Source organism: Melozone crissalis, unplaced genomic scaffold (genome assembly GCF_028551555.1).
Source record: "Melozone crissalis strain CALT ecotype California unplaced genomic scaffold, PUWL_Pcris_2 ptg000016l_1, whole genome shotgun sequence".
Taxonomy (NCBI): Eukaryota; Metazoa; Chordata; class Aves; order Passeriformes; family Passerellidae; genus Melozone; species Melozone crissalis.
Window position 1 is genome coordinate 11653165 of NW_026535794.1, and position 21829 is coordinate 11674993.

General features: G+C 41.5%; 1 protein-coding gene across 1 annotated transcript in view; it reads right to left on the reverse strand.

Annotated features, from left to right (window-relative positions):
• ADARB2 (adenosine deaminase RNA specific B2 (inactive)) overlaps positions 1-18878 on the reverse strand; it is a 308235-nt gene extending 289357 nt beyond the window's left edge. Inside the window, exon 1 of the mRNA XM_054273803.1 lies at positions 18640-18878. Coding sequence (XP_054129778.1) covers positions 18640-18739 — 100 coding nt within the window. The 5' untranslated portion in view covers positions 18740-18878. The remainder of the gene's footprint in view (positions 1-18639) is intronic.
• Between the last annotated feature and the right edge of the window lie 2951 nt (positions 18879-21829).

Here is a 21829-nt window from a genome sequence, read left to right on the forward strand (position 1 = left end):
TATTTTACAGTTAATCTAGATATGTGCCTGTAAATTAGAAAGAGAAGCAAGTTGCACTAATGCTAATGACTTACATTATTAATTTTTTGCAGTAGCAGAAATATCTGATTCCTCTCCATTCATATATTGATACAGCTGATGGTTTTATTTTAAACTGAGTCCTCAGTGACTTGAAATATTCAGTACCCCAACAATATTTCTCAGGGATCATTTTCTAATCCTACCTATTGCAAGCTCCCATAGTAACAGATAAAAACAAAGACGAGATTTGATTTGCATTTTCTAGATGTCTCATTTATTTTTGCCTTATTTATGTAATAGTATGTCCAAACTGTATATGCATTTTTTTTCTTTTCTTTTTCAAGACAGACTTGATTACATCAGTCTGCAGAGTATGCTGACAGAGTAAAAGACTTTATTATTTCTTTAAAGAAAATAATGACTTTAAGTTTTACGTGATGTATAATTCCATCCCTGTTTGGTGGCAATACAAATATTTTACACTTTTTATAATTTGTGGCATGGCAGTAATCAGAGTCTTTTGGACTTGGTTGCCTTCCCAGTGCAGAGCTGCTGGGACAGCTCTCAGGATGGGTTGCTAAAATCCTGTTTCTCTGGTCCTGGAATGGATCTCCCTGGTGACACATGGTGACAGACAATGTCCAAGATCAGAGCACTCTCCATCAAGAGCCTGTGGCTGCTCTGATGTGGCCCTGAGGGCCCATCCCTGCAATACTTGGGGCTCAGACACCCTTTGGATGGGAGGCATGCACACCTAAAGGCAGCTCCTGGTTCAGGCTCTGTCTGCCACCCTCTGCCAGCACAGCATGAATACCAAAAACACTCAGGACAGGTCACCAACACCTGGAAGCAAATACAGAACATACCAAACTGCAGAGGGCACAGCAGGGCACCGGCAGGCAGGGGAAGACTGTCCCCTGTCCTTGAACCAGCCCTAATGGGAACAGGGGCCGTGTTTCCACAGTAAATAAACTCCATTCCTCACTGGAGTTCATCATCCTGCTGGACAGTTTTCTAAGTGGCATTGGCAGGGTTTTCAGTGAGCAGGGTTCCTCTGAACTCCTTGTCCACAGCCACTGGTGCTGACCCAGCTGTCCTTGCTGGTGCCCCCAGGGATGCTGGCAGGGAGTCACAGCAGGGCAAGAGCTTTGGCCTTGCAGGGCAGGAGACATCTCAGGGCAGGGGCTCCAGCACCACAGGCAGCTGCAGCTCCTTTTCAATGCCTGCCAGCTTGATCAGCCGTCTCTGCCACCCTGGCTGTGGCCCAGGTCAAATTCTTCCAAAATCCCTTCACTGCCGCCTGATGGCACCAGCAGGAACCTCCTCTGCAGGCCAGGCCCTGCCCTTGCTGCTCATCAGGGCTCCCAGGAGAACATTTCAGCAGAGATGGCCTCTGTGAACAGCAGCTGCAGATGCTCTGACAGGAAGGCAATGCTGCTGCGCTGCTGCACCAGGGCTCACACCAGCAGCTGGGCTTAGAGGCTCCAGAGCTCCAAAGGTGAGGGCAGAAAACAGGAGACATCCAGAATATCTTTGTAGGAATTGAGCTTATATTCTGTAGGGTTTTTTTGGCATTTTGCAGCATCTAGATGCAAACTAAGGTAAGTTCTCCTTCATGCAACCAAAATAAAAATAGGACAGAGTGACAAAAAACCAAAGGTTAGCAGATTCTACTTTAGTTTTTCACTATTTTAAACTCATATATGCACCTAAAATCAATAAGTGCATTTTTTTAAAAGGTAGAGAATGTAAATATTCAAAATCTTGGGTTGCACCTATTTCTGGAATATGTAATGCACAGCCTGCAGACTCCAGTTCAGTACTCCCAACGTGGGAGTGGGAGGACTGCGTTCACATGAGACATGAATTAGGGCCTAAAAATATGTCCTAGTAATAAAGGAGAAGCTAATTTTAACTTTCAGCATTGCCACTTTCAGAACAGAGCTTCATTTAGAGGAAATCCAGTTTGCAAGTGTGGGAACCTGCCCCCAAAGCTCAGACTATCATCAGGTAAGACACAGGTCTGCCCTGCTGATAGGGCTGGGGGGACCAACAGCCCATGGCACTCCTGCCATCCCACCAGGAGATGCAGAAGAACCATGGCTGTAACTGCATTCTCTGCCGTTCCTGTAACTGCAGCTCTCACAGGGCTGTGTGAGCACAGCCAGCAGAACTGGAGCTGCTCAGACCGTCCTGATCCCAAATCTTTAACAGCTCTCTAGCACACACCAAACTGAAGGCCCTGACTTGCACCTGGACAGACACACACACACGTTTCATAGACTTCATGGCCATGGAAAGCACGTGCAGGAGGTGACACAGGTGTGGGTCTCAGGTGCAAGTATCACATCAGCTCTCCTGCTGGAGCACAGGTTGTGGGTGAGGTCTTGCATCTCCTCTAAGTCCTACCAACTCTTGAGCCATCTTCTGAAGAAACACTTGACCCAAAATTCAGCCTCACCTGCTCCTTGCTGATACATTACTGCTCAAAGACACCAGCTAAGGGCAACAGCCAGATTGCACCTGTGTGAGAAGAGAGCAATGCAATCTGAGCAGTGCAAAGCTGTAAGTGAAAAAACACCTGCAAAAGAGATCTCAAAAAACAGAGGCAGTCGGAACAGGAACATGCCATTTCTCCTGAAAGGCCTCCTGGAATATTTAAAAGTAGTTCTTCATGGGAAAAGAAATGAGTCCTAGAGATTATTTCAAAATGCAACAGGACTCTGTAGTCTCAGCCACACTCGCTCTGTGCTCCATGGGAATCTGGCAGACTGGAGCCACAGCCCCAGAAATGTGCTTCACATTGCCACTTCTAGCTGAAATGCAGCTTTCTGCACATGTTATTTCTTATTCATGTTTGAAATTACTTTTTAATCAAATACCTACAAAGACCACAGAGAGTTCTGAAAGAAATAAAAAAAAATCAGTTCAAAAAGTAACAGACATGAGCTGTTTTCTTTCCTCCTGTAATTCCAGAATGAAAATATTTTAAACTATATAATATTACAGCATCAAAACCTGCACTAATGCGATTGCAAAGTGTTTGGAGCTGCTGCAGATTTTGGAAGGCTTAGGTAGCATGAATAACAGAAAAGCGTATCTGCAAGAGACATCAGCAGCTGGGTGGCACCATCTAATTAATATAAGAAATTATGTATGGGAGAGCCCAAATACACCTCATGGCCCAGTTCAGGCCAAAGACAACAGGGTCCTTTGGGTGGACATGACAGAGGAAGCAGAAAGGAGAAGCAAACTCAATTCTGCATTAATTATGTGACACTTGGAGACAGATAGCTCCTTCTGGAGAAAAAAACCCTCTGTGTGATGCTACCTGATGTTTGAGATTGTGACTACGACAGTAGGAGGGATGAGCAAAGAAATTATTTTATTCACCACTCTTCTACCTGTGCTGACAAATGTACAGTGTGTTGGGAAAATTTCCACTATCTCGTCATGCTGTGAGTCAGTGAGGGGGAAGAGAAAGTTTGCCATCCCAAGATTTCCAGCTGGAAATAGGTAATGACAAGCAGGTACTTGATCCCTCAAAATCTTAACCCCAACTATATAAAAAAAATGCAAGCAAGTGTATCAGGGAAAATTGTTCCCTGCAGAAGCTATGAACAAGCAGGCTTCACATGGAAATCTTGACAAGGAGCTGAGGGAAGCTCAGACCTGAGCTTCTGAAGGAGGATGGTCCTTCCACTGTCACCAGCAGCTGGTACAGCTGCAGGTCCCTTAATGCTCAATGGGATTTTCTGAAAAGCACAGATCTTGGCATCTGAGAACTGAATGAAAATGTTGGATTTGTTTATTTACTGCAAGTCTACAAATATGTGTATATTTCTATCCCACATCTTTGCAAAGAAAATTGTGAAAATATAAACCGATGGAAGCTCTGCAAAAGGAACAATTCATCACTGCCTTTTTCCACCCAAGGTTTCTTAAGGCTGATTCTTAAAAAAAAAATTGGACATCTGAGGTCTAAAAGTCTACAAAAAAACACAAGTTGTGGACTCCTTGATTTCTGTATTTCCCCATGGCCCATCTGCATGGATTTATTTTCAGGCTAAGAGCCCAGATAATGCAGAATGTAACATTTCACCCTTAAACCCCCCAGTTATAATAAAGAATAAACAATAATCATGATGAGTACAAGATGCAAAGAGATTAAATACAAGGCAGATGTTCAATCTTGTCTTCTCAGCTGAGATTATAAATGGTCTGAGCCTAAGAGAAAAATTCAGAGCCTGAACGTGAAGGTTTGCTAATTAATCAGTTATAATGGTATAGGGGATTACAGAGCACAATTAAAACACACTGAAAACAAGAATGACAAAGGAGGATGGAGAAGCAGCTCTGTCAACAGACAAACATCTCTACACAAGCAGCTAAAAATGATGCAGCTCATAAAAAACTTGTGCTTAAGAATTAAAATCCAACTACAACAACAAAAAGACAATGTTATAAACTAAATTAATTCCTGGAAATTTGTTCCAATGTTTATTTAAAAACAAATACAGGGTTGGAGCCAAGTTCCTTATGAAGCCTAGGACAAAACTTCCATTGAGTCCGGTCCTTTATAGAAATATGAATGTACATTAATACAGGCATTGCTGGAGCACATATTGGCACATTAATATGCATAGTACAAGAGTCTGTGCTTAAGTACATAAATAGAAATTGAATATAAACATATGCATTCAAAGCTTTGAAGTTCCATTTGTAACAAAACAGCATAGAGAAATTATTAGCATTTTTACAAGATGATTTCTGCCTAAGTCAGATACTGAAGTGCTACTGATACTTACAAGGTTTTCAACAGATGGGGAGTCTAGACTGATAACTTCTGTGCTAGGCAAGTGTATTTTTAAACCTCCTTTAACATTAAATTCTGACGCTGCCCTGTTGGGATGAACTAAGGTCCTTTCCTGAGTGTGCAGTTTTAACTTCCTTGTTTACTCTATGAAACCAATTTGGCAGTGATCCACTCCTGATAGTGCCAGTTATCATGAACCCAATCCTATAAAAATTATCACCAAGACCAATTTGTGCTGAAGACAGTGTCACCTCCCATATGAGAATGTCCTATGAGATGAGCTCCCATAAGCTGCAGGGCCTGGTGCTCCTCAAAAGCACAGATTCCCATGTTATAGGGTAGGATTAGGCTCCTACAGTCTTCCTCTTGATTCTGCTCTCAATCTTTCTCTTTTTTCTAGTGGAAACAAAAAGGGAAATTGTGCTTTAGTTTGCAACTTCTCAACAACATTGATGAATGCATATTTGCTGTAATATTATCTACTCCACTGAAATTAATAGATAACTTTAATGGATGAAAGTGGATATGATACAAGTGTGGATAGAAAAAGAATAATTTCTAGCTCTTTTCTAGTTTTGGAAAATGAATGCAATAAAGTGATATCCTGTTAGAAATACCTTTGCTTACCATTTATGCAATTTTAAGCTGTATTAGGAAGGTACCATTTATTTGTGTGGTTCATTGCTTGCCCTGTGAGACCTGAATTTGTTCAAAGTATGAACTTATTCTAGATTTAAAATTTTAAGAGCAAACTTATGTAAAAACATAATGAAATCACCTTCAAATCTGCTTACGTTCTCACTTCCCATACAAAATTATTTTCATCACAAAAATAATCCCCCAAATTTGTCTGAGATTATTCCAGCAAATCCCACGGCCAACAAATCCTAAAACATGCTCCACCTGTTAGTGAAACTATCATAGTAATTGTCTGGGCTTTTATCTAATGAATATGCATTACAGCAGTCAAAACAAATTCTATCTTAATCTATATTACTGGGGAAAGTTTCTGAAACAAGCTGTTGCAGAGAAATTTATATAATATGTTGTCAACATTCAGCAAAGACAAGCTGTCTGCCAGAAAGGGCTGATGGAAACAGTTTCCTACATTTGGTCAGGGAGATGTTTTTGTGCTACCCCTAAGCCATGCTTTTTTCCCAAGGTGTGCTGAGAGCATCCCATGCCCTGGTGCCTTTAATGTGCCTGCCCACCTGTACTGCACCTCCCTGCAAAGCCTGAGCTGATCATGACCAAAAACCTTCTTTTTGCCATGTGGTTTTATGGGAGTCACCATCTCTTCTACAATGTGCAAACCCACTGACACCTCTTGGGGAAAGGACTGATGGAAATTCAGCTGTCTGCCTGCACAAGGGCTGTGTGCGACCGCACCTGCACCAGGGGTGTGCCTGACACAGCAGTGCAACAGGAGGTATGGGGCAAACCAGCAACAGGAAAGGTACTGGAAACCAATGTAGCCATGATATTTTCTGAAAAATCCTTTCCTTAGGATTTTTCCTCCTGAGAAGCTGAGACGCCTCAGGAACAAAATGCAAACAATGGTTATCTGCTGCTGTGGAATGCAACAGGTGCACCTGTGATTGGTCTCATGTGGTTGTTCCTAATTAATGGCCAATCACAGTCAGCTGGCTCAGACTCTGTCTGAGACACAAGCCTTTGTTATCATTCCTTCCTTTTCTATTCTTAGCTAACCTTCTGATGAAATCCTTTCTATTCTTTTAGTATACTTTTAGTATAATATATATCATAAAATAATAAATCAGCCTTCTGAAACATGGAGTCAGATCCTCGTCTCGTCCCTTATCCTAAGACCCCTGCAAACACCATCACAACCAAGAATTACAAGGTTTGTAAAATTACCAAGATTAACAAGATTTTTAAAATTAACCAAGATTAACGAGCCTCTCTTCCCAACCAACTGCCTGCCTATGACGCTCACATTGCTTTTGCTATAATGGCCATTAAGAATAGTCTCAGCCTCTTATCTTGACTTTTTGCTGTCTCCCTTTTCTGCCTAAAGAGCATAGGAAACAACTTTACGTGCCAGCATCAAAGAAACAGCTACACAACTCAGGAACTGGTAGCAAGGTCAGTTTAGATATGCTAAAACAGAACAAGCCCTAAGAAATACATGCTGTAGGAAGGTGCATTATATTTTTTTTGTATATAGAAAATCTTTAGCAAAGTAATAGTAACTTCTTATCCAGTTTCTGATTCCATGAGAAAAGCTAAGCACCAGCACATTTGTATGCAGATCTTGTTACTTATTATTTACTGCTTTTCTGAGCAGCAATGGAATGACTGAAGAAGTGATTTTGCTGAACCAAGGCCATATGTTACCCCAAAGACCTTTGATGATATATTGGTCCTCTCCAGGCACCAATCTCATATATACTTTCCTTTTCATAATTTGTATGAATAGCAGCTGCTTCAGTAGGTGAGGATACAAACAAGGGGAGTAAGAGAGCAAAAAGAAGGGGAGGAAAGAGATGGGTGTTTTGATAAATAAGAAACAAATTGAAGAAGTGCAAATATGTGGATTTTTGAGGTTACATACACTTTTATTTTAGGAGTGATTTTTTGGAACATTTGTGATTATCTTTATTGAGATGGCTTCTGTAGTGCTTAATTCATCCTCCTGTTAAAACAGCACTCTGAAAGACCCAAACCAGCGTAGTTTGCTGCTGCTTGGTTTCAGTTAATTTCAGAGAAAATTGTTTTCAGGCAAAATTAAGATAATTATGCATGAGAAATAGATTTTAAAATTATTTTTTAACTTTATAAATTACTTTCCTGGACTCAGAAATGAATCTTAGCTCTTTTTTCATCTTAACATGTATCTGCCACATTTTAGTCAAAAAACTATTGTTAAAGACTAGAGTGAATTTAGAGTGGTTTTAGCTAAAGTGGAATAGTCTTTTGGTCTTCTGAAGAGCTTGTGCATAAATGAAATTGATGAACTACAGTCAAGGTACAAATGTAGGGACTGTTACTATGATTTTAATGGAAATTTAAGTGATGAAATTTAGAAATTAGTATTTAATCCTTGTGAAATTAAGTGATTCATCTAAAAGGGTAAATCTCATTTTTAAAAAAAGTAATCTGTAACAGTTTCAATGAATTCCATAAGCAAATTTCAGCATCTGAAGGAAGTAACGTATATTACAAAACTGGAGTTATTGTAGTTATTCTCCAGACTTGTCCACAATGTGCTGCATAATACTGAAAAAAGAGCTGCCTTTTAAATGTAAACTTTGCTACCTAGAAACCTCACCCTCAGCATCAACAACAAACCTTTCTGGGAGAAACAGAAGCTGAAGAGCAAATGTGATTTAACACCACAGAAGAACCAGATCCCACGCCTTTGTCAAACACAAAAGAGATCAGTAAACACGGAGCCCTCTTCTCTCCACCAGCAGCAGGCAGAACCGCCTTGCCATGCCCAGGGATCGCCCTCGCCTGCCTGGCCAGCCTGCAGCCTGGCACACAGCTCACCTTGGCACCAGCACCTCTGGGGACCACTACGGCACACGGGCAGTGACAGAGGCAGTGACAGAGCCCAGCAGTGACACTGACAGAGCCCAGCAGTGACAGAGCCCGGCAGTGACAGAGCCTGGCAGTGGCACTCAGGCAGTGACACAGTGACAGAGCCTGGCAGTGGCAGAGCCTGGCAGTGACATCCAGCTCCAGCTCTGACACAGCCATGGCAAGGACTCCTAAAACCAGAGCCAGGTTCCTTGGACACTTGAAAGTGCAGCCACAGCCTCCTGCATTCCTACCTCTAATTAATTCTGCAACAGATCAACTGCTCTGACTCAGTTTCCCTCCCGTAAACTGGGTGAATTTGGCCTGTCTGCCTGTGAGAGTTAATAACTTTCCATAGGTAGTTTGAGAACTGAGTATGATCACACTGATGCATTTTTATTAACTCTGGGCAACAAGAATCCTTGTGTCACAGACATCTTTTATGAACAATCCTTTCTTTAAGATTTTTCCTCCTGAGAAGCTGAGACGCCTCAGGAACAAAATGCAAATAATGATTATCTGCTGCTGTGGAATGCAACAGGTGCATCTGTGATTGGTCTCATGTGGTTGTTTCTTATTAATGGCCAATCACAGTCAGCTGGCTCAGACTCTCTGTCCGAAACAGAAGCTTTTGTTATCATTCTTTCCTTTTCTATTCTTAGCTAGCCTTCTGAAGAAATCCTTTCTTCTATTCTTTTAGTATAGTTTTAATATAATATATATCATAAAATAATAAATCAGCCTTCTGAAACATGGAGTCAGATCCTGGTCTCTTCCCTCATCCTCAGACCCCTGTGAGCACGGTCACATCCTTGCTGGCTGGGATGAGTTGGAAATAGCTGAAGAGAAGGATGATCTTACCATTGCCAGGGAAGAATAGTCCAATGTGCCTTACATCATAAAAGGACAAATTTAATAAGGAATTCGGTGCTAGCCTTCAGGAAAATCTGACAAAACATCTTTGTCTATGGCTTCTTACCACATTTAAGCAGAATGTATCACTTGCTTAGAAATGTGCCTGGGTTAACCAATCTATAAAGCAGTGTTCTGTTAAACTACTTCTGTTACAAACCAGACTTCTAACTGCAAAGGACTATTTCATTTCTGACTAATCAAAAACAGTATATATTTTTAAATTTCCAAGTTTTTTTGACACCTAATAACCATCTCCTGGTTAGTCCTGTTAGTAACTTACTGCCCATTTTTGCCTTGCAGTTTACACTTTGTGCTGTAACATAAAAAGATTACAAAGTTCTTTTTTTTTTTAACAAAATTAATGCAGAGATACAGTCTTCTTTTAAAAGAATATAAGAGGGTACAAGTTAACCTAGAAAGATAACTTTTGACTTGTTCTGGCAGAACTGAAATGCTTCACATTTATCCTTGAACACTCTTGCATATTCCTTCTTCTTGTGTAGAAAATTTAAAGAATTTGCACAAATAGTTTTATTTAAAAAAAAAACAAAACCCAAAACCCCACCAAAAAACCACAGCATCAAATGTCTTGGGCTTATGGATTCCAGTTAAAGGCACAAAAAGTCCTCTTTGTGGGCACAATACCAGTTAAAGCAATTCTCTGTTACACAACTATAAAAACTGATCATTATAAACATGAATTGCAAACAAGTCAAGTATCTTGATTTTAGAAACAACAGATTTTACAACAGACACGCATCAGATGCTTTAGCATAAATAAATGATAAACACAGGTCAATCAATAATCTTTGAAGCAGTTGCAAGTGGAAGAAACCTGCTGTCAGTGATATTAAAGAGCATTCCCTTTTTGTACTGTTCCTTTTAAACTCCTAAATCCACAAGCAGCAGGAGCTGAGCCCCACTTTAATTACTGCGCTGCTCAACAATGAGGCACTGCCGACCACTGCAGCCTGCTTCCCAAAATCCCCATTTATATGGACATGTAAATAGCAATTCATGATTGACAAGAAGGGAAATTACAGCCTGAAAATCAGCTAATGAAAGTTCATTTTGGGTAAGTTTTGTTCAGGAAGCCCTGGGCATTTTGTTTGGTGGTTTGCGGCAGGGCTGCTGGCATGGATGCAATGTAGAGCACGAGCTCAAAGTTGGCCTCTGCCCTGTTAGTCCTTCTGTAGGATTCAGCTGGAGAAAGATCAGCACACAAAGAAACTTAACAAATCCACCTTTTTGGTAAAGATTTGGGGTTTCCTGACATGAATATTATGGATTCCTGCATACACACCTGACTTCACCATGCTGAATTACTTAGCTACTCAAAAAACATACTGCACAAATCTAACATAGAAATATTCCAAAAAGTCTGGCTTATAAGAAGTGTCTTTCACTTCTTTATTTCTCACTCTAAAAACAACAACAATAACAAAAAAATCATAATCCTTCTGCAGTTGTGCCTTTGTGATTTGCCTATAAGACGACTGTTATTGCATAGAGAAAGATCACACACAAATACTATGAGAATTTTTATACATACATTTTTAAAATTACAAACTCATACAGTCTGGATGGATGAATGTGAATAAAAACAAATTATATAAGAGTATTTTATTTTTACATCACTAAACAAAATACTTCAATGGAATATAAAAATTCTTCACGTAATTTGAACTCTACAGGCTTTAAGACCCTTTGTCTCATGTAACCTGGAGTTTATTACAGTCATTCACTTCAAACAGCTAGACAACTATATTTCACACAAAAATGTATATATGTAGCTATATATTAAGGCATAAATACATATGTACATGGAAACACAGTTCTGCAACCCTGACTGATACTGCGAAGTTTCAATTTCAATTTTACTCTGAGTAGGGGCAGCAGAATTAGGCCTTATACAAAGGTAACACATTATTACAGTTGGCTTGAATGCCATCATTTTACATTTGTTAAATCCCACTATTTAAGGAATAAATAGCCATTTCACAGTCTCTGAGAAGCGGCAAGAAGAAAGCAATTGCATAAAATCAGTTGTGTGTAAATCCCTAAGAAGATGGAGACAAAATATCTGTCAAATTCTACTTATTTCTTCCCACACTTCCCAGCAGCTTTGACTCTTCACGCTGATGTTTCATTAGCATTTGGAGAAAGGTGATTTTATTAATAATTCTGAGCACCATTTCTCTTGGAAGGAACAAAAAAATGGAGAAAAAAATGTCACACTTCAGCACAAAGTATTTCTCTGAGATCTACTTATTGCTCGTTCCTTATTCCAGACTTGCACAAAAAATGCCACCAGCACATAGTGCAGGTTTCAGAAACAGCACTCACAAGTGGCACAGCTCCAAAATCAGACTCAGTAGTTGGTTTAGCACTGAGACCAAATCTGAACCCAGGACAAAAACACTTTCAAAAACACAGATTAGCTTGCAGGGGTAATCTCCTATGACACAATGTTCACCTGATGACGATGCACTGGCAGTCATGCCAGTACCTGTGGGGTTTTTCTGCTTAACAAATCATCTTGTGTTTGTAAAATTTGTTTTCACTTCCTTTTAATTCACCCTTTTGTTTCTTTTTTTCAAGAGAAGGAGAAGTGGGTGGGGTGAATTAGTTTTGTTGTAATCATCCTAACCTCAGTACAGGATCAAAGTAAGCGACTAGGGATCAGTCTCAATTTCGCTCTATTTTTATGTATACCACAAAGGGCGTTGAGTGGGAACAGAGAGGAAGGCGACTTAAAAAGCTGTCAGGAGAATTCCAGGGAAATGTGCCTGCCTCCCTGCCAGCTGCGCTGCTGGATTTGGGAGCACGGGGCAGAGGGATGGATGTGCCTCGCCACGGCCGTGGAGCCGAGCAGAAAGGCGCCTCCTGAGCCGCTGCCACGCCACGGCCTCCGCTGGGGAAACGCCACAGTGCAAAAAGCCTCGCAGTGAGCAGCAGCGATTAAACTGCCTACAAATCACCTTTCCACCTAATCCAAGCAAGTCAGGAGTCAGATAATTTCCCGGAAAAGAGGATTCATATCTCATATTAAAAAAATGAAATCCTCCTTAATGTATCCTACCCAAAGCCAAAGCCTACAGTCACTCAATTGAGCAGCAAACTTAGTAGTGCGAGTCTCAGCTGAGCTAATCAAATACCTCAAACTCCCTACAAATGAGTTTTGTTTTTCCAATCCTCGAATGAACAAAATTCCCAGGCCAGCTATGTACAGTCTCAACAGAAAAAGTCCTTCTACTTCTATTAAAAATGCTGAAATTTTCCTTCCTTAAAGACCTCTGTCTCAGTAAATAAAAAAATCAGGAATAAATTAGAGTAGCCTGTTTGCCTTCTTTATAATCTTTCTTCTTTAATATGATTTTACTGTATATTTTCTTATGATTATCTCTGAAGTAAACAATATAAATCTCATCAATTTTCTTCTACCAAAATGTAACACATCTCTAATCCCTTTTGCCATATGTCTCTGAAACCTCACTATCTCTAGTACACATTTGGGAGCTAGAACAGCCAGAACGGAATAGAATATACCTAGTGAAAATACACCTTTCATTCATTAATGTCACAGTAATATCTTCAATATTAGCTGTCCTGCTCTTTACGCACTGTGTCCTGCTCCGTGCTTCCCCTGTTATCACGCTTTGCTTAGCAGAGATTTTCATTAAACCAGCCATGGCAATGTCCAGTCCTTAGTCCGGAGTGTGTATTGTTAATTCAGGGTCCAAAAATACATCCTCATATTTCAAATCTGCTGTAAGAAGCAAGAAATTTGAGACTGATTGAACGACAATAACTCCATCCATTTAATGCTTTCTGTTAAGGCATTAAATTTGGCTATTTTATGACTCAGGGAGGGTTGCCTGTTAGTATGGGTTGACAAGCTGCTTCCGCCAGTTAACAAAGCAGTCTTTTTAATATGTTATATATCACAATATGCTGTTAAAACTCCTCCGGGTTGGCTGCTTCGTTTCAAATTCATACAGCGGGGAACAAAGGTCAGGCACAGCAGAAAGGTAAGCGCTTTGTTTTACTACTGAAACTTGCATAATTTGCAGGCAAAACAAGCTGGTTTACACAGCAGACGTCAAGTTCTTCACAGATGCCTTGAGAATGATCTCTCTGCTGATGCATATCAGCCTTTTTTGTCTGGATAACTAATCACTTACACGGAAAAAACGGTGAACTGCCTGAAAGGTTGTAGAGATAGTTAGCAGCAAACACGGGGATCAATTCACGTTCATTACTACTCACAAAACCTATAAAATATTGGCCAGCAGTAATTCAAAAGTAGTACAATTAACAGAGATCAGACAGAGATCCTCATGTTCGCTTTTTTGAGACGAACCTATACGGCATTAAAGGAGCCTAAGAATACAGTTTGCACAGACCTTTAGTAACTTGGTACTTCACAAGGCAATTTCATCTAACCTTTAATTTTTAGTGCAGCATTTTCCATTTTAGGTTATCACTTCAGAAAGGGCTGCCTTTAAGTATTTTTCAAAACCCCATTAATACCACTTGAAGTGGAACTTGTACGCAAACCTCTCACCTTACGGGAGAATTTTCCTACGCAAGTCACCAAGGAGAACCTACAAAATTTTAAGCAATATGAAGTGATTTCCAACAGTAGGATTCCTTGCCACTAGCTTTATGCGCCTGTGTATTGCCACTGAGGAAAGCAAATCCTCTAACAATATCTGCGGTCAGAAAGGTAAAAATTACAATATACGTTATTGCTCATGTAAGACACGGTCAATATTCATACCAGTGCTTTTTCCACTTACATAATTAATACTTCAAGATAAAGTTGAAGTATTTTGTTCTCTTTGAAAGTAAAATACACCATTCTATTGTCCTCACAATTATATGCTGTTCTCTTTGAAAGTAAAATACACCATTCTATTGTCCTCACAATTACATGCTGTTGCTAGGAAGTTACAACTCTGCTATAACCTAATCGTCTGCTATTTAGATATGGACTCATGAATCCCATATTTTTATTCTAAATTTAAGTTCAGTCATCGTAGCTAATGTCCTTGATGCTATCTCAAATTGCTGTCATTACACGGATCACTAGAAATTGGAGGTAATAGTAAAAAAAGAAAAGAAAAAAGAAAGCTACCAAATTAGATGACGGATAAAGGTTTAATCAATTTAATTTTATCACCAAATCCATTCCCTTCCTCTCGAGCTGTCAGGGCACGAGATAAGCGGAACACGTCGTGAAGCACAACACAATCCTTTTGTGGGGAAGGAGTTGTGTCCCTGAACCTCGCCAAGATGAAACACGCTCATTTATTACTTTGGCATTGCAGGATGATGAAGAACCAAGCTGGTTTCCTCCCTTCATCTTCAGCACAATCTTTCTATTTCATTAATTTTTCATGGAATTTCATTTCACAATCATTTTGCCTCTCTCACCCACTTGCTGCCCTTATTTAGTTTATTCTGTCAACTTTTATTTCATGCCCCATTGTATCAGCAGCGACTCTGGCCAAGGCTTTCTACCACACCAGGGATACCTGATGCCCTCTTGCTTCCAGTAATTAACTTCACTCAGCAGCCCTATAAATGGCATTGCAAATAAGGGGTCCTAATTGTTGTCTTTGACTGGAAAATAACTCAGAAGGGTTATCAATCCAATCCCCTATTTCATACTCACTTTCTGTGTGTTGATTACTAGGAAGTTGCTGGAGTGTGGCCTTCTTAGTATTATCAGTAAATGGCAACTCTGCTTTTGTTTGGTCTATGTGTAATGACTTATGTGGGAAAACAAGCCTTCTTTTCAAAATCTATACCACAGGCAATGAAATGGGCACAGGCTGTGCTGAGTTCTGTCAGTACTCTGCCATATTCCAGAGGCCTGAGAAAACACAAGGACCCGCAAACGCCATAATCGCGTATAAACCTCAAAAAATTTTAAACGGGTTTCTCTAAATCAATAGGCATCATTTTCTCTCCTCTGGTCATTTTATACACACCAATTAAAAAAAAAACCCAACAACTCAAAACCAAGCAAATAGAGAGAAATATAAAATATCTACTACTGCTGCCACATGAAATTAGTATGATAATCTGATCAAGCATCCATATTTATTTTTAATTAAGGCTTCGAAAAATTAAGATATTTACTTCCTGCTGAGAGTTATCATACTGTTTTAAATGACAATGAAAATATTTCTACCTATACTAATTTAACAAATAGGTCGAAGTATCCACATTTTAACTTTTTAACACACATTCTGCACAGAGTGTAAAACTGAATAAAACCACTCTAAGTCTAGGTTTGCAATATGACATTTACTGCATAGACATTTATTGTTGAGGCAGGATCTTCTTACTGAAAGGGTTGCTGGATTTCATAAGCACGAAAATAAGATGCATGCAAATTAATTACTGGATGATAATACTGTGCACAGGAATAATTTTCGGTGTCCTGCACTTTTCAGTGCTTGATTTGCATATAGGGATATTGGCTCTCTGACTCTTACTGCATGTGTTTTTTATTTTTGTTTTTTTACTTTTAGGCCAAATGCACAAGGAAATTCAGATATTCAGAGAATGCTGTTTGTTTTCCTTGCTTGAACTTGCTTTCTGCCCATAGGAAACTCCTAAAACAGAGCATCCAGGTATGGAGTGAAGTGCTATACCCACACACACAAATTTATAATTCACACTAACCAGAGCAAAAAGATGACTGAAAACATGGAAAGTAAAACAGAAGAGATAAGCAACACTGCTAAATAACAAATAATAACTGTTTCTGCTGCTGTACATTCCTAGATATTCTTTTAGGCAATGTCTCAACCTGGTTTTACAGTTCTATGTAACGTGTAATAAAATATAGTAAGTTGTATAAATAATTTGTTGAGTCCATTTCCTTAAGGACTGGGGATGTGTAAACAGATAAATTAATTTCCTTTTATCTAATACTCAATTTAAATTTAAGACTATAATAAATTTTTTTGCCTCCTCGTGTTCCTAGGTATCCCTGCGTACAGATGTGTAAACCAATGTGTGTAGTTACACACTTTAAAGTGGCTACGAAAAGCAATCCTGCTATAAACAACAAGATATGTGCTGGAGAATAGTTCAAAGCAAGTGTCTTTGGTCTAACTCTCTGCAAAGACTTTCTCACAATCTGTTAAACAGATCAAACCTGCCAAACAGTGGAGCCGACAATAATTCTCATTTAAAAAATAGTAATTTAATAGCCTAATAAATATTTTGACTAGTTCCCTGAATAGTCTGTTTGTGAAGCACCACCTCCTTATGAGATACCATAAAAATAAAAGAAAAAAAAGATGGTCACTAAATAAAAATAAAATATCATAATAGTAAAATCCAAACAGGATTTTATACAGGGCATGCTTCAAGTTACAGAAATTTTTTGGCCAGCATGATTTTATAGGAATGTGTATTTTTTTGAATGTATACTGTGATTACAAAGAAAGGAAAACCAAAATCATACGCACACAAATCTGTAATTAGTATACTAACCACCTACATTATCTGAAAAGTGGTTACAAACAGCACATTTGAAAGCATAAAAATTAACACTTCAAGTGCACATCCTATTCATGTTGGCCAGTTAAGCACTTTCTAGAATGCGATCCACCTCCAGCTGTGCATTCTGCAAATAGCTGTCAGCTACCAAGTTATTGTTCCGCAAGTTTTCATGTTGGCTTATTTTAACACAATCAACTTCCACCTTGTTTTTGCAAAACAAAGCAAAAAAGGACGCATCAGAAAAGTCTTATTGAAAGACCCTAACTTTCGTCTGCTCTTAAAAACAAAATTAAACTAAGTACCTTTTCTTCACTGCATAGATTAATGGTTTATTCTTTTCTCCTGGCCAAGTACGGGTCACTAAAGCTAGGCTAAGTTTGCATTTCCTTAGAAAAACAGTTTTTCTAGAACAAATCAGCATAAAAAAGTCTGCAGAGCACAACTTGATTATAGGGAAATGTGAAGGGTACTGAGTATGCAGGCGCTCCTTTCTGAGAGTTTTAAAATTTATTCTGTAATGCCAAGTAAAAGGCAGCCTTTCTCACCAGGTGTTATGCTAAAAACCCAGAGTAACAAGTTGATGTTGCACACCTATTTGAAGTCCTGATATATCTGCACGTCTGTTGTTTCTATTTGTGTGCAGGTCACTATTTGTTACTATGATTTTGAATGCAGGGTCAACAGATGAAAGTAAAAATAGTGACAAATGACAATCAAATGCCACAGCCTTGCATTTAGCATTTGGCCCGGTTTTAACAGCTACTATACAGAAGCTGCTTTCGACATCTTCCTAAAAAGTTATCAAATACTGCACTTACTAACTTCAACATAATCAATAATTAAGAGACACTTAGCTAATGGCACCTATAAATTAGGTTCTCTAGAATCTGAAGGAGAAACAGTTTATCCAAAGCATCAGCTTGAGTGCTAGCTGAGTAAAACTTGCGTGAGTACCACACAGAGATCATAATTACATGTTAGATTATATTTACTGCTTGGATAAACACTCGGACTTCGCATCTCCGCAGTTGAATGCCTTGCAGCTGGGCATCTCTGGCACTCTGCTCCTCGTATCAGTTTATTTTACTTTAAAGCGCTCACAGTCGGTTAACTTCGTCTTTTTCAGGCAAAACTTCAAAAATCAAGCGGTAGTGTGTCATCCCCTCTACAGGAGAAAGCAAGACAGCCTTGCGAAGAGCTGCTATCTAGGGCATATTCCCTGTTCGCAATGACATCCTGTAGCTTCACTTTTCCTGCTTACGGCAATTAGCGCCTTCCTACCCGGGGCTCGCTTACGGACGGGGAACAGCACCGAGACACAAAAACTTGGCGGACCTCGTCTACAAAAGGAGAGAAGCGGTACTTTGGAGGGCGCGACAGCCCGGGGGGCTCCGCGCCGCGCTCCGCCCGGGCAGCGGCACCTGCTGCCCGCGGGCTCGGGCGGGCTCCGGGCCGCGGCGGGAGCGGCGGGCGCCGCGCCGGGCCAGGCCGGAGCCCCGGGACGGCCCCGCCGCAGCAGCCCCGCACTGCCCCGGAAGGGGCCTGCCGAGCCCCCCGCCGCACCCCCGTGGGTTCAGCCTCGGGCCGGCACAAGGCAGGGACGGCGGCGAGCCGTGCCCGGCGGCGGGGCCGGGGCGGCCGCTGCCCTCCCCGGGGGGCCCCGAGCCCGGCACCGCCCGGCCCGCCGCGGCCGTCGGGGCAGCGCTGGGCTGGTGCCGGCGAGCGCTGACAATAGAGCTGCGAGCAGCCGGGGCCGTGCAGATGGCAGGCGGACAGAGCGGGAAAAGAAAACAACAAGAAAATTGCATCTCTCTTACCTTTCCTCTTTGATCTCCTCCTCCTCCTCCTCTTGGACTTGCATCTCAGCTGCCCGCTCGGCCCTCCCGACGCCCTGCCGCTGCCCAGGACGGATGTCATGCCGGTACCTCAGCGAGCAGCACCGCGCCAGCGTGTTCTCCTCCCGCGGAGTTTCTCCTCGCTCTGAAGGCGGCTTTTATAGGGCGGTGGGTCGGGCCGGCGGGCTGTGCCGGGGCCGTGCCCGGGCTCCGCTCGGCGCTGCCGCCGCGCTGGGGTCGCGCCTCCGCCCCGACGTGCCGGGCCCGGCCGGGGCGATGCCCGGGGGCGCCGCCGCGGCTCTGCCGGCCCCGCGCCCACTTTTTGCACCTCTGCGAGTTGCCGGGCACCGGCCGCTTTGAAGCCGACGGTGCGGGGGTGGGGGGGGCGAGGGGGGCGGATTTGCTGCTGCAAAGTCTCTCGCAGCCCAATCGCTCCCGCCGCCCGGCGCTGACATCAGCTCCGCCAGCCCTCGCCCCCAAACTCCGCTCCCCCGGGGCTGCCGGCTGTGCCCGGCTCCCGGGAGAGAGCCAGGGAGAACGGCCCCGTAGGGAATAAAAACATCCTGCCGCCTCGTCTTGGAGGAGCCGGAGGGGCAGCTCGCAAGAAGGGAGGCTGCAGGGAGGATTTCAAGCCTTTTTTTTTTTTTTTTTTTTGTCTGCTTTAGACCATGTGGATACTGAACACTCCGCTTGCACATACACAGAAATGCCTCTGCTGTCCTCCCCAACCACGCAGTTATTAACTAGTTCACTAATTGCGGTGCTTATTATTCCCAGTGAAAGAATATGAGTTACTGTTGAAGGATCCCTGTGTCAACAAACCTTATGCAAGAGGATAAGTGTAGCGATTCCCCTTGAATCTCCAGTTATTTTAAAGGTACGTGCTCTGTTACATTCACGATCAAGGGCAAAAAGAGGAGTGTGTTGTCGCTCAGACTCTCACATTAACACTCTGCAGTGCCTCATTTCGGCAACTGTGCAATTAAAGTGTCGGGAGCAGAGGGGCTTTTACAGAGAGGAAAGATGACAACAGCAATCCTCTGAAAAGCTTGACTACAAAGCGTTACATGTTCGTTACAAAAAGCCAGGGTACAAAACGGATAAGATACTGCTTTAAGTTACGAGAGACTTACTGCTTCTATGCTCTGTTGTCCTTACATATTATCTCGTTTAAAAACACATATCTGGAAACCTTAGGTGGTGGCTGGAAAATGGAAGAATATCTAGAAAAATTATGTTAAATAATGAATGTCATCATTAGTGCCTACTGCATTTGCAGTTGGCTGAAGGAGCACAGCAAACCCTTGTTTATCAGAACTCCTTTAAATCTAAAACTTCCTCTTGTTGGAATGTAGGTTACCTGGCTCCTGCTGCTAACCACTTCCACTGCAACCCTTCCAGCTATTAGAAACCCTCTGTGTTTGGCTGGTATATAGGCCTCTCTCTGTAATTTTTGGATAAGGCAGAGCTGCACGTTACAGATTTTCAAATAAAATAAACAAAACCACTTCCATAAAAGTCCTTAAAGGTGCTCACTTAAACCAGGATATGGATAACTCAGGTGTGCCAAGATGATGCCACTCGCTGGACCCTCTGTGCTCCACGAAGCAGGTCCCATATGGTAAGAAGGCCCTATGTGCCCTCGCTTTCAGCTGTGTGGCTCAGGGGGAACTGCCCTCCCATCTCAACTGCTAAAGAAAGAGAGCCTGAGAATCCAGACCTGCATTGCTTGAATGTCAGATATAGTTCAGGAAGCTCTGCATGAAAGTAGGTTCTTACTTGCCTAGTTTTTACAGGTTGCTGGCAGAGTTTTTTACAATATACACGTCACCCAAACTGCTACATAGCTTAAGTAAACATCTCTTTAAAGTGCTTTTGTCTATTTCAGGGATAAAAACTTGTCTGCAGGGAAACAGAGAGGCAATCAGTATTTTTTATTTTCAGTTTCGGCCTTTAACCTTCCTCCCCTTTTCCTTCTGATTTCTGTTGTTCTGACCACAGCTGACTCTCATCTATTAGTGTGGCAAGAACTTGAATGTGAAATAGTGACTGCTGCAGCAAAACACAACTTCGTGTTCAACTGGACATCAAAGTTCTGACCAGTCTGGTATTTAAGTCACTTAGTTTAGAAGCCAGGTTTAGAAAAGTGTCTTCTGTATTTCAGTACCAATCTGTGTTCTCTCCATCATGGATCTAAAAAGGAAGCCAGATCAAATTAAAAGGAAAATGAGCATCCTGGGACATTAATTCATTTTTAGGAGTGGCTTCAGGCTCAGCTCATTAGATTTTCTGAAGGCTTTATTTCTGATAATATTTTGTTAGCATACTCTCAAAATTGCTGGAATCTAACATGTTAAGACAGACTGGTGTTGCCAGTCCCTATAGAAGTCATGCTACCAAGCCAAGGTGAAGAGCCACCAATTCTCAGGAACTGCTATTCAGTGCTAACAGATTCAGTAACTGCTTTTAATTTCTAGGCGCAGTTCTAAGAAAGTATCAGCCAGGCAATATTAGCAATGACACATCTATACTGTGGTATAGCTCCCTCCTAGGCTGGTTTCAGGACTGGAGAAGGCATGAAGACAGCTGAAGTCATGCTGCTGAAAAGTTTCCCTTTGGCCTCAGGAAAGTGTGAAAGGCAGTCCTGTTTTTGTACTGTCCAGCTACAAGGTCAGTAAAATTCCTTAAATGTGCTGTGCTTATTCCTCTTGTTTCCCACAATGGAAGGAGTTGGCTTTTCCACTCAGTGAAGTGCCCTATTTCAACAGCCTTTTTTAACTCGAATGCAAGATTTCCAGTCCCACCCGACTGGGTCTGTGTCTCTGCTCAGAAAAACATGAACATGTTTTCAAGCACTTTGGTAAAGTGACATAAACTCAAACTAGGAAATACAAAACCAGTATCAATGAGGTGAGGAAAAGCTAAATTATAAAATAACACCATCTCTCTCAGTTATGTGCTCATGTCTACCATTAGCCAATGCACTTGACAGTTTTATCATGCCACAGAAGCTATGGCTGTCCCTCAGTGCCTTGGTAATGATTGTTGGTGGTGTTCCATGCTCCTTTTTGTGGAGTAAAGCATCTCAGGATTTTTTCATCTCCATGGGCCAACAACCTGTGGAGGTTGCAATCATTGCCTTCAATCTGAAGTAATTCAGACTGTTCTTTGT